Source organism: Chrysoperla carnea, chromosome 2 (genome assembly GCF_905475395.1).
Source record: "Chrysoperla carnea chromosome 2, inChrCarn1.1, whole genome shotgun sequence".
Classification (NCBI taxonomy): domain Eukaryota; kingdom Metazoa; phylum Arthropoda; class Insecta; order Neuroptera; family Chrysopidae; genus Chrysoperla; species Chrysoperla carnea.
In genome coordinates, this window is record NC_058338.1 from 53,697,181 (window position 1) to 53,711,794 (window position 14,614).

General features: G+C 29.5%; 1 protein-coding gene across 1 annotated transcript; it reads left to right on the top strand.

Annotated features, from left to right (window-relative positions):
• Nucleotides 1-492: 492 nt before the first annotated feature.
• LOC123292767 (myb-like protein A) lies at nucleotides 493-6,509 on the top strand. Its single transcript, XM_044873481.1, has 5 exons — nucleotides 493-1,112; nucleotides 3,141-3,554; nucleotides 4,726-5,001; nucleotides 6,066-6,319; nucleotides 6,438-6,509. Exons 1-5 carry the CDS (start codon nucleotides 551-553, stop codon nucleotides 6,507-6,509), a joined length of 1,578 nt encoding a protein of 525 aa, XP_044729416.1. The 5' UTR covers nucleotides 493-550.
• The last annotated feature ends 8,105 nt before the right edge of the window (nucleotides 6,510-14,614 follow it).

Genomic DNA, 14,614 nt, shown 5'->3' on the forward strand with positions numbered 1-14,614 from the left:
TGTCAGGCAGCGGGGAGACATTTTGATTACATTTTGTGTTAGCAATATAAAAATTTTTAATTAGTAAAACTTTAAACTACTTAACTCAACAATGTCTTTACTAATTGTTGGTTAAATTTAATAATGCATATAACTTCTTAACTATTGGGTTTTGGGGAAAAATATATAAGGCACTTTTGACTTAAAATTGTTCAAAGAACACGCTCTTAAACTATGTTCTTCGAGTTACGAGACACCCTGTATATTTAGTTTTCTTATGATTCCGCTTACATACGGAAGAAAAAAGGTTTCACACTTGTTTTAGTAATATTATAAATAAATAAGACAACTCTGTACATTTTCAACAAATACATTTCTCGTAACAACTGCCTTCGTAAAAACATCTTACAAAAGAAATCCAACTAATTTTATTGTGTAGAGAGAAAACAGTGAACTTCAATTAAAAACATAAAACAAAAGACGTTCACCATAAAAAGCAGTAACACGGAAATTAATGAATAAAAAAATAAAATGATAAAAGAAAATAAAAGAAAATTAATACAGAAAAAATATGAATACAACAAAAGACTATCGACACCCATCCACCAATTCTACTGATAAAATTGATACCGCACACAAATGTTATCAATATTGCCAACATGAAAATAAAAATGAAGGTATAACAAGATCTTTGTCTTCATCAAAAATATTGGAACACCAAACTATGTCTGATGAGTACTATTTAGATGAAAATGATGAAGTTACTTTTTTACTTCGATTAAGACCATCTCCTTCACCACCAAGTGTACGAAAATTTCGTCGAAATAGTGTTGATGTTATACCAATAAGACGTGTAAATAATGCAACAACATCCGTTTCCGGTGTGTTAGAAAACACAGATAGTTGTTATTCTGCAAATATTAATTCACCATCTCCGTTACCTGCATCATCCCCATATGGATGGGATATTATAGTTGAACAGCATCATCATGATGGAATTGGGAATATATTTCGAGCATCATCGCCAACACGTTCTTCTTTTGTTTATTCACCACCTCCGCCACCGTTACCACCTAGATCATCTATACAACCATCTGCTCCACCAGCTCCGGTGGAGATTATGAAACCATTTGGTGAGGATATAGTATGTTAAATATAGCGTTGTTTAAATCTCATTGTATATATAGTAAACCTTGGTTTATACCTCACGTATACTTTGGGAATACTCAAGGGTATTATGTCCCTAGGTTTCTTTGTTTAACCAACCTTAGTAATCATGATCGTTGAAAAGTATGATGATACCAAAATGGATAAGTTTTAAAACTGAACTACCCAAATTGTATTTCGCAAAATTTCTCAAAAACAAGCTAATTTGAAAAGGAATATGTTTGTATATTCTCTAAAAAGCAGATAAGAATTACACCGTACAATAGCTCTGCTGTAAAACTCAAATATTTACTTGCCTTGATGAAAGGATTTTTTATGAATCGTGAAGTGCTGCTAAATCCTTAAATCCTAAAAGATATAGTTCATTCGAGAATATTTCGTTAAATAATCATTTTAGTTGGGGTTAACATTTTGAGCCAATACTACATTTTCATACATTTTCAAAATCTCGAAACTAAACAAATGAGAGAGAATTGCCTCACAAGCTAAAACTTACTACTTGTGTAATTTCTAAGAATTAAGAGAATAAAACATTTTTTATCAAATTTGTTAGATTTACACAAATCTACGCAAATTATATAAACGCAATCGGGAACGATTTATACTTTGGTTCACTTTCGATCCCGCGATGCTCAACGTCGTGGTTCTAACTCAGTTCTAATCACGGTTCTAACTAATTTTATATTGGCCAAATAAGTCCCGGAAATGTTATTTCAACAGATGTAATTGTATTTTTCCTCTTCGTTGGTTGAAGAACATACCTGATGCCAGATATTTTATAAAATATACATAAATGGTTTTTTTAGTATCGTATACAAAACGTATTGCATAAATGATATAACTTTAACCACAGTTTTAAAAATAGAACAAAGTTATACATATTATTGTACTGTGTGTCGCATTTAAGATGAAGACACCCACACATTTTCGTTATTTATAGAAATATCGATTTCAAATTTTGCGCAATGATACAGGGTGATGGGACGCATTTTATACGATACTTAGCCTAAATCTGGACTTTAAACTCAGCCTGTTACAAACTGATAAACAGGGCCGATTGTTAATATTTCGTCAAGCGTCAAAGATGATTAGAGATACCGAAAAATATTATTAGAAAAAGTTGCTTAGAATATTTATCTATACCCATATACCGACAAATTTCACATTTTTAATTTTTCATTATTCTGGTCCACACTCATAATTTTTACAAAATTTATTAAAATATTTGAGTACATAACACTATTAAATTCTCAATTTGTCCAGCTTTTTACATTCCATAACACACTGTTAGAACATAGTTCGCTATGGAATGTAAAAAAATGGACAAATTTATAAATAAATATTGTTATATTCAAATATTTCAATAAACTTGTAGCAATTTTGAGCAAAGACCAAAATAATTAAAAAATTAAAAATGCGAATTTGTCATGCAATTGGTATATGGGTATAAAAAAATATTCCAAGCAACTTTCTCTAATAGTTTTTTCGATATCTCCTATTTGCCAATTTGTAGCAGGCTGAGTTTACATTTCTGATTTCGGTTGGGTATTATAAAGAATGTGACCCATCAGCATGTATATTACAAAATTTCAAATCGATATTCTTATAAATAAGGAAAATATGAGGGTGTCTTTATCTTAAATGCGACACTCTGTATAATATATATTGCTTATACTATTTTTAAAAATTATATAATTTAGAGATGCTCAATTTGCCACTTCGGGAGCCAGTTTTGTTTTTCACAGAAATATCTATCCTATACGTATGACTTAAAATATCCGGTAACTTGCTCTAATAGTTAAGAGTACGTCGCACTCAAGACACTGTTAATAGTTTGGAAGCACACCCCGCTCAAGTTTGAGTTTTTTACGTTCTTGAGATGAGGTACCCACGATAGGACCTGAAAATAATAGATTTTCAATACAATGAATTAATTAATATGTATAAAAAGTATTCGATTGGAAAATAAAATGAATTTTTATTAATTAAAACAGGAAATATAAACAACATTATTGAATGGCAATCAACGTCATCAGATCGACCATTTGAACAACAATCACAACCATATTTAAACAAACAAGATGCATATTATAAACCATTTGAAGAATATAAAAATATTGAATCATTATACGATTTAAAATTAAATGAAGTTTCACCTCTTGGTGGTACAACAACAGCAACAAACTGTAAACGAAGTAGCATAGATTTAATAGAACAACAACGCAATTCAATAGGTACAGATGTTACACCAAGTTACATGTTTACAAAACCGATTAGTTCACCAAAAATGACACCAAAATATAAACATAGTGGTGGATTTAATAGTGGTTCAATATCGAAGTTAAATAGTGCTATTTTACCAATATCACAACAATCTAATATCATGAATTATGGGCAGTATAATAGTGGTAAGTGGAATGGAAAGTTTCTTACAGTTTTGGATATTGTCTTTTGAAATTACGAATTAAGTTCAAAATCAGGCAATTGTTCAGAATGTTATAAAATCATTATTCCTTAGACCACTTAGATAGGATGTTTTCAGTCCGGAGAGTGGTACCCTGACCTAGGCGTCACTCAAATCAATACCTTAAAACAACATACCTACCCAAATAATTTTCATTCGAAAAATAATTCCGCTCATTTAACTCGTTGGGTTTTTTTCGAGAAACCTATGAAATGACTCAAGCATAAAAAAATTAAAATATGTTCGTACAGTATTTTATTTTATTTATATCTTAAAAATGACTCACCTAATCGTTGAATAAATTCGATTTTTGTATTTTTTGAGTGCAAATTACTCTTTTTAAGTAATTTTCCTCCGAAGCAAAAAAAGGGGTGTTATAAGTTTGACCGCTATATGTGTGTATTTGTCCGTGTGTCTGTGGAATCGTAGCCCCTAAACGGATAGACCGATTTCCATTTTTTTGTTTCGTTTGAAAGGTAATTTAATGGGGAATGTTCTTAGCTATGTTTCAAGTAGGAGCTTAGGGTTCCGTACTCGCAAATTTACCGGGAGTTTTTTTAAACTGTATAAATTTCCCTTGCAAGTTCTATCAAATTTCGTTAAAATTGCAAAAAGTCGGAAAAATTTTTTCGTCTCCGGTTTGGACATAAATCATTTTCTAGCCAAAATGTTTTTGAGCCAAAAATTTCAAAAATCGTATCAATCCTTTAGGAGCATTGCCCAGGAGCAATTTCTTCAATCTGTACCTCGCTTCTGATATATCGACCAAAATTGGATACGAAGTGTCCTTATATCCTTTAAACCGGGGTTGGATAGCTGGTCGATTGGGTTTATTTGTCTAGCCAATCGCAGCAAGGTTAAAAAATATAGGCTCTGATCATTGTGGAGGGCGTTTCATCCTCGGTACGGTGGATAAACGAAGATAAGCGATTCAGAAAAGTATTTTGTAAAAGGCCTCCATAACGCCCTTCGAGGCTTATCAAAGTTATATTACAATTTTGTATGATAGTGATGAAGACCCTGTTATCCTACCAAAATCGAATATAAATTATTTGAAAGATTAAATAAACAGAAATACAAAATAAAAACTTAAGAAATGTTTTATCATATAATAGATACAAATTATGATCAATGCGGATTACCTGCATTACCACCTCGATCATCAGCACAACAACAATATCATAACAATGTACCACAACAGCATTATAATATAATGAAACCACCTAAAAGTTCATCACCAAAACCAATTCGACCACCAAAACCATTCAATTTAATGCAAAATAGTATGAATAATTCAAAACAAACATATCAACAACTGATGTTTGACGAAACTACATCGTCAGTGGTAGAAGGAACTAATATTCATAATGTAACTAGCCAAAATAATTGTGGTAAGTGTTGAAAATTCAGTATAAAATTTTGTTGAATATAATATTCAAATAAAATTTTAAAACAGTGATGTAGTTAACTCGTTTGTCCAAATAATAATAATGTTAGCTGTTACCGGCCCGCTTTGCTGTAGAAGTTCATGTAGGAGTTGAAAAATGAGAATATTTTTATCTAATCTAGTAAATGGTGAAGTTAGTATTCTTAAAATTATTCTAAACAGATATGTACTCTTTCAAGAAAATCGGTGTAGTTTGGAGAGAGTAACAAGGAAAAAACCGTATTTGTATTTGTTTATCCATCGATATCGTAAAACTTAAAAGAAAAGCTTACTTAGGGAACCGCGAAATGAATTCACCCTAGCATTCACTCTCATTCCAAAAAAGGCATTTTATTGAATTGCGTTTAAAATTTGTAGGCATGAAAATTTCTCTCTATCTTTTATATTTTTGAAAAAGGGCATAAAACTTTTGTCCGAGTTTTCCCCTCACGAAAACAATGATGGTTACGAAAAAGAATTCATGAATAATAACAAGATGCTTAAGAAAATTGCATATTTTTTGGTGACCTCGCGTTATTGAGTTAATGGGCCTAAATTCATAGCACATCCTATAATATTAAAAGGAATAAAAAATTACCGTTTTTTTACAAATTTTTAATCTTATAAATCCAGTACTTTGTGAGACTGAAAAGATCATCATTTTTCAAGATTTCAAAACTTTACTTTTTCGAAACTATAATTGATGAACTGCGTGTAATGTTTTGACGCCATGTTCTTGGTTTATTGATTCTAAAATTGGTGGCCAAATTTTCTTTTTCCAATATTTTGGAGGGTTTCACAATTATTTTACCATTAAGCAAGGTAAAGGATCGCAATATTATTTACACTTACTTTCCGCAATATTCGCACACACTTTAAAAGTCTATTAGGAATATTCATTAAAAAAAGTTGTTAACTACGCCACTGTTATTTGTAATAATCCATCAATTGATTATTACGTAATATATACTAATATACGTATTATATAACATTTAATATTCTCTTTGTACGATTATTATTATACAACAGCTATGAATAATAATAATAACAACAAAATGATTGGACCAAACTCAAGTAATAATATACAAAGATATGTTACACATGACTACAACTACAATAATGTACATCAAGTTGCCGATACTACAAATAATAAAAATGGTATTGTTGTTGGCAAAGGCGTTGTCTCATCAACATCAGCACCATCAGTATCATCAGGATCGTTGTTAACGGAAGAGACCGTTGTAACAACAGCAGTACCAGCTTCCTTGAACAATATTATTGGGGTCAGTACACTACTCTTGTTTTATATGTACAGGCACTGTATGTGCAATACTTGAATATTGTTATTGTGTGTTCCAAATAAAATTATGATTCTTTTCTTTTTAAATCCAAACCTTTTAGGTGTTTGTCTTCCTACATTATTGTAAAAAAGTTTTGAATTATATGCCCGGTAATAGTAAAACATCCTTGTAGTGAAATAATGTCTAATTTTTATCTATACTGTAACACCCGACTGTTAAGGCGGTCTTCCACTAAACAGACAATTGAGTTTATGTTGTGTTTGGTTTTTCTAGAACTTCAAAAACAAAAATATAACTGAAACAAACTCAAAATAATAATTTAAAAAACTCATACTCATGTTTGATTAATTTTAATATTATTAAATCACGCCAGTCTTTAAAAAGTTTGCGAAAATTTATTCTTTGTGTTTTGTTTTTATTTATTCGTTTAGTGGAAAAACCCGCATTACAATACATACAATATCAATGTACGATGTGTTTCAAAGTCTTGTTCATATAGTTACTTCTCTTTAACTACAATACTCTAACTATAGGTATTTCTGTTCAACAATAAAATTGTTTAAAACTTTGCGATAAAATATCTCAACATTTCTTAAATTTCAGTCAGTATTTTCTAGAATTAAAAACTTGTTAAAAACACAACCTCCCTTACGCTCTCCGTGTTAATAATCTGAACTTTAATTAAATTTATCTCGAGCTAGAGACGGTCAATCGACTTCAAATTTTTATGGTAATTTCATTACATTATCCTTAATAAGTATAAACAATTTAAAATTTTCTGATACTACGCCCATAGCGAGACAACAACCTTGAAACCGGTACACACGAGCTAATAGTTTCTATAATATCATTATTAATGTTATCAAATGGTCATAGTGTCCGGCAAATTCCCTACTGCGCTTTTTTAGACCGATAGCTTTAATATGACGTTATCATGCTCATTCGAAAACGCAGCATTTTCGAAAAAAGTCGTAGTGTAGCAATTTGTTAGACTCGCCAACAACAAGCCAATCACGAAGTTTCAAGTTTTTATTAATCATTTAGCAAAAATAGTGCTGCCCTGCGAACTAAAAGAAAGTATTTTAGCATTAGGTTTGAAACATAAACTTGCATATTTTCCATATCTAATCAAAAATGGATACAGAACTAATCGTTGCACACCTCACGGCGACGTTGACCAATTTTCTTTAATATTTCTATAGCTAACCTTGGCTACCTATCCTTGGCGCCTTGAACAAGCATTAACTCATCTTCGACCTCAATTAACCTTCAAAGAATTGGAAGAGGGCTTCCGAAGTGTCTTCCCAATTTACCAGAGGGAAAATAAAATACCGATATATGTGCTCGATTCTAAAGGGGCAGTAAAGAGACAGACTACCTATAAAAACCAGTAAACAAAATTTTAGATTTATCGATGTTACCATAAAGACAACAAGTATTTAAAGAACAAATGGGTCGCATCGTCGCAAAACTTTCTTTGAATATCTAAACCATAAGAGGCCATAATTTCAAAATTCCGTAGATAATACCATTCCAGATAAAATAGAACCACGTCGTTTTGTTTCCGAGATATTAATTTGGACGTAAATTGTCAAAACTAGGAGCATGGGCATTAATTATCTCGTGTTCTAAACGGTCAAAATTTCTGAAACTTTGTCGAAAATTTCTGTCGAAAAGTGAGTTTTACCATAGTTTTTGCAAAGGAATTACAAATACCATGTTGGAAATGGTTGCAACTAAAATAATTTATTATTTGAAACACACAATACTTCATAATAAATTCTATTTATTAAATTGAGGGTATAAATTACATAGAAAATTAACTTTGCATGCGATTGTTATCAGTTTTAAAACAAAAAAGCTCTTAATATACTTTTTCATTTATAAAAATGTTTGATATGATTGTTTTTTTACTTTTTTTTTAAAATATCTAATTAATTTTAATTATTTCATATTTAAAAATAACAACTTTTTATCTTAATGAAAATTTGTACGTTATTATTTGTTAATTATAATTTATTGATTTTTCAATATTATTATTATTATTATTGAGTACCTATCATCTGTGGTTTTAAAATACTAGCTGGGAACTACCCGCTTTGCTGGGCAACATCCCCACTTGCACCCCTCCCTCCACATTTCCTTGCGTTGGATAGCAGTTTTGTAATGTACACGTCATGCTCTTTTATTTGATACCCCACTTAGGTATATTTGTAAATATTCGATAATTCCTTCCCACACGTTTCTACCCTCCGAAGGTTAAAAAAATTTCTAAATGTAATTTAAAACATTCTGACCAAGTTTTGAACTATTAAAAGCCATAATTGAAAAATATGAATTTTTTATTCATGAACACCCCCGCAACCCCCTTGTGGGTGGAATTTCGTAAAATCCGTTCTTAGCTGACCTCTACTTGGCACAAGGAATATTCCTGCCAAATTTCAAGTCTCTAGGTCTTATAGTTCCAGAGATATCGTGATGAGTGACTATCTATATCTATAGAAAGTCTCCTATATATTTATAGATAAAACCCCCCATATTATACAATTTTTATTTATTTTATAATTTATATTAATAAAAAAATAACCGTGATGATATTTTTATATAATAGTATAATAACATTTTTTATTTTTATAAAATATAATAATATAATTTATTGACAGTATAAAATTTACATTTTTACGCTTCGTGGTAGCAGCCTTCGTATTCTATTTTTAGCGACACCTCTTTGGAACTTGTATTATTTTTTTGGTGTTGCAAAATTAATTGGGCAGGGATTTATTTCAAATTGGAGACTTGGATTTAAAAGTTTGTTATATTTTATTCTAGTTATGAGCTGTCCGACTGTATTCTGTACTATGGAAAGGAACTTCAAGTTATTTTTTAATTACTTGCTTAGTTTCTTAACCCATCAGCACTCGCATTATGAGCATTTTGCTAACATTCTATTTAAATAATAAATAAATTTTATTTTTCAAATGATATGAATTAATATATGTGGTTGAAACTTTTTCTATCTTCATATTACTTTATCTATTTTCGAATTATGAATTTTGTTGATGTACTTTCGTTAGTTTTATATCAGTAATACTCAGTAAATTAAAAAAACTTCTGATAGAAATATGGTGAAATTAATAAAATTGAATTTAATTATTTAGATTATTTCTCTGTTCTAATATTTTCGCTTTCAAACATCATTCAATAATCACGTAATCAAAGTATTTTTAATTAGCTTGTGCATTAAAAAAATGAATTTATATAAAATTATGTAGAGACTAGAGGTTATGATTCACAAAATTAAAGAAAATTTAAACGCGCAGTATTTGACGTATATGCAGAAAATTTGAGCAAATCTCTCATCACGTGACTAAAAATTACCGAACGGTTGACGTGAGTGTTATCGGGTTAATAGTTGCTCAATTTTTATGGAAGGCAATTGACCCTAATTTCCCGCTCTGGATCCTTTGAATGTGGAACCATTGGCTCAGAGACTTTTTGTGAATTTTCGTGATAAAAGATAACAAAAATTATTTCTAAACTTCATCATCTATATTAAAATTGATAAATTTTTGGCTATATTAAAATTGATAAATGTTTATATGAACTTTTTGACTTATTTTTATACATACAATCTCGTTCAAAATTTTTTGCAATATTAATTATACACCCTGTTTTTGAACATTTATTCCTATCCCTATTTCCATCCCTATATTTTATGAATGTGAAGTGAAAGTAAGAATGTTTGTTTAAATCTGTGTTTGTTACGCTTTCGCCCAAAAACTAATGAATGAATTTTAATAAAACTTGACAATAATATAGCTCATACATCAGAATAACACAAGAGGTATAATTTATAAAGATATATTTAAAAAAAAAATAAACTTAGTCTGTGATATTTCACTACGCCATCTATGGTCATTATTTTGAATCGTAAATTAAAGGTTTCTTTCTGTAAAAATGTTGAACTAGATACAATTCATGCCACCTTCTCTGATACACTCAATAAATCAAGACAATAAACCATTTCAAAAAAATTAAGATCTTTACATATATTTTACCCGTTTAAAACAATCCCTACCCCTATTTCGACTGTTAAGGAAGGGGGATAAATGAGAGCAATAGAGGTAGAGGTTATAACAAGGTAGTCTTTATTTTTAAGCCCAGTGAAGCGAGCGGGTTTGAAGCTAGTTTTGAATAAAACTATTAACATTTATTTTTCATAAAATTTTATTTAATTTAACATTTATTTAATGTTAAAGAAGAAAATTCTATTAATATTACATATCGTGACTATTCGCAAACTAACTTATATTTTTTAATTTACTACAGTCTCAATCACTTTTTTTCGTGTTTGTAGAATTTTTTCGTGTAAATGTCCTAGGATTGTTTCCGTTTATAGAAGTTTAATTCATAAAATGTACATTTATTAGAACTTATTTTTACAGGAAATTTATGGTATTTATTTCTATAAATCACTATAGCTAGATTTATTAAAGTAGATTCATTTATGATCGATATTCCAGAAACTTATGGTAAGAAATGTATGACGTTTACTATAATGCTGGTATGGTATAGAGACAGATACATATAGTATCTATCTTAGCATAGGTAATTTTACAGAATTGAATAGGGATGTCCGCCAGAAATATTTTAGGTCTCACCAACCAGTATGGTCCTGACGCCCATATTGTATGGCCCCGTTCGCCTTAACTATTGCGAATGTTATTCCCTCAATGCAGTATACAGTAAGGCATTCACGATCATTAACATAGTGATTTCCACAAAAAATTTCTAACCATGTAGAATATTATGTCTAAAGATGTTGAAATTAGAATTTTGACAACATAGACAATGACAAGTTCATCAGTTTTTTTTTATTAATTGTTGAAGGGCTGAAAAATATAATTACTCTTTTGGTTATTTTAATTTATATTTTTTTTTTTTTGCTTTTGGTATTTTAAATTATATCATTTCTGAGTGCTCCCATCATTATAATTTGATACTATTCAATATTGGGTAATGCATTGTTTTGTCTATTCCCATTACAAACTGTTTGTAAAATTTCGTTGTTCGTCGAACGCGTATAATAAATTTTAAGTCTATAAGACTAACAATTGGCATCGCATTATCTGGATCACTTTGTATGTCAGTAATTCTTTAAAACAAGACCTCTCATAATTAATAATAAATTATAACAATAATTTATGACATTAAAATTATAATTTTAAGTAGTATGTATAATATATACATTATAATATTGTATAATTCATATAATTAGCATTATTATATTTTAGTAATTCAAGTTCTTCTTATATTCTGATATGTTGGAGCACAATATAATACTTTACTTTATGCAAGTAATACCATATCATTGGTATTACTTGCATAAATTGGATCAGTGATTATAATTTTTTATTTTCAAAAGTATATAATTAAAATTCCTATTTTCCTGCTAAGATATAGAAGCAAGTTTAGTCTATTTTGCTACAGTCGACCTTCCTCGATAACTTGAATGTCATGGAGAACTGCATTAAGTAATAATAAATACATGATTTATTGAATTTTTCCGATACTCAGGATTTTAGGTTTTGAGGTTAGAAATAAAACTTTTCAATATGTAAACTTCCATGTAATTGATACTTTTTCACCTTCCAAATTTTTTTAGTTTTTGATAACTTTACAATGATTTTAATTAGTTGCATTTATGTTTAAAATAATATCGCAAAAATTTTTACCAAAAGTGGTTTTATAGTCAGGTCCGAAACTACACAAGGGCAATTGGCCCACCTGGCAGAAGATAGATAGAATAAATTGTAACCCGTTCAAAACATCGAATGTTTAGTCCTTAACAATAAAGAAATTATTTGCTGTCGATACAGTAGGTTAAATTTAAATTTAGCGGCCATAGCGTTTGCGAACCAAACTGTATTTAAATTGGAGGGTAAAGCTCCCGTGTAACATATGGCAACAATAGTAAACAACAGCTAATAAGCATTAGCGGGGCAAATAAGCATTCGACGTGACGCGTGTATAGCATGCTACAAGAACAAAAGTAGTACAACTCGTTTTATATCTGTGTATTATATAACATGTTTGTTTTATATTATACATTATATTTTAGTGCTCATTAACTTTATAACAGAAAGTTATTGATTTCACCCTAAAAATAAATTACAACATTAAATATTTTATAACATCTTCTTGTTTATAAATTTCTACAGTATTTTAATAGCATTTAAAATAATTTTTAATCGATATTATCAGAATATTAAATATCTTGCATAGTTTCAAAACGATAATTTGAGTAAAGAAAACTTTTCGGCTTCACACAAAACTTGCCAATCTTAGACGAAAAGAAGATGTGGACAAAATGTTAGGCATAAAACTACTGAAACTGTTATTTTGAAAAGTATGAAACTTTTAAAAAATCCAATGTTTGGGAATTAAAGCAGTTTTTTTTCACAAATAACATGTGCAATTTTTCTTTGTTTTTTATTATGACTAATTTTGACATTCAGGCACTAGAAGACGATATAAATAGCCAAATTTTTTTTTAAACCACTAGAAGCGATACCATAGTGGAAATCGATTCGCACCTCATTAAACTATCCTTGTCAACATGTTGAAAAAGTTGTTTTGAATCGAAAAAAGTGTTTATATCCAGTTGCGAGCGCAAAAAAACACGTGTTTTTTTGGGAAGACCATTTATTCTACATAAATATAAAAAACGTATACGTATAGGACATTTCTTTAATTTTAAGATCCCGTTGTCCGATTTAAAAAATTTGATATGGTACTGCTCCTGTGGGAGATCTCCTGAAGGTTCTCCAAAAAAGGTCCCCGGTGGTGAATACCATATCTCTGCTTTGGATTCTTTCAAAAGAAAAAATCCAGAAAATTTCTTAAGATGATAGAGGAATACAAGTTTTAATCGAAGGAATAATCAAAATTTTGATTTTTGACAAAATGGCGGCTTCCAAAATTTAAAATCAAAATTTATCAAAAATTTTTCTACTTCAAAGTGGCTTAAAAGATTAGAAATAATTATCAGAAATCATATTCCTTCGATTAATACTTGGGGAAAATATCGAAGATGATTGTATAAAAATTTGAAACCGATCGGTCGATTCGTTTCGGAGAAATCTTGCTCACCAACTTTGAAAACTATGTTTTGAGATAGACGCATTTAAAGTTTCAAAAGACGTCTGCACTCAATTAAAATTACTATTTTTTTGATGCGTTTATCTTCGTGAATATTTTTCGGATCAACTTGAAATATTCAGAGAATATACTTAAATATATGTATATAAATAAATATATGTAAAATCGATTTTTTGAAAATTCTAACTGGGTATAATCCCTTAATTGCATAAGATTATGTAATTATTTTTATTTTTCTATAAATAATAAAGTTTTTCAAAAAACAATCCAAAATGTCTTAAAAATAAAAAAAAACCCTCAAGAAGCTATTGGTCTAGCTTTAAGACTCATACCTACCATGATTTATATTTTATGTACCTAGTTCAGTTATATATGAATGCTTCTTCCCACAGGGCTGTACTACTCGAATCATACATACCTGCATAGATATTATATATACAAAATACTTAAGTACTTAGAAAGAATGGTTTATATTATATAATACTCAACTTTTAGTTCACGTATGATTATTATTATTATATTGTTTTGTTAGTTTGTAAAAGTATGAGGAGTAATGAATCTCTGTTTTCTATTCATAAAATGTAAGAATGCAATATAATGTCTGTACCAAATAAATCAGACGATTATATAGATTAAAAAAATTTACTCTTTACTTAACACCTTAAGACCACTTTGATGCCCTGTGTTAAAAATCACATAAGCCTTCGCTTTGAAACATTTTATTCTCCTGAAGTTCATTTTCAACGCCTGTTACAAATTATCCTGCTTTTGATATTCTTTGTTTTAAAATTTTATAGCCCCGATTTTCAGATTTTGGACATCGACGACGGTTCACCAGATAGTCAATCGTTCTAATTTTCTCATCGCGTGTCCTGGAATATGTAGACGTCATTTGCGATTTTCATTTATTAATATTTTATAATAAACTAGATGTAACTGTCCCGCTTCGGTGGACGATCTTACTTAAGCCTCTAACATAACATTCGAATTATGTGTTACTTTTTATTATGAAACCAAATTATCTTATTTTATTAATCGGAATCGTCCAGCGAAGTGAGCTTATAATTATAAAGCCTATAGCCTTCCACAATAAATAAGCTATCCAATATTTTTAAA

Bases quoted from the DNA above. Each gene is read 5' to 3' on its own strand.
- LOC123292767 (XM_044873481.1), top strand. From the start codon at position 551: ATGAATACAACAAAAGACTATCGACACCCATCCACCAATTCTACTGAT. The intron at 1,113-3,140 runs GTGAGGATATAG...TAATTAAAACAG, and splicing joins GGAGATTATGAAACCATTTG to GAAATATAAACAACATTATT. The intron at 5,002-6,065 runs GTAAGTGTTGAA...ATTATACAACAG, and splicing joins AACTAGCCAAAATAATTGTG to CTATGAATAATAATAATAAC.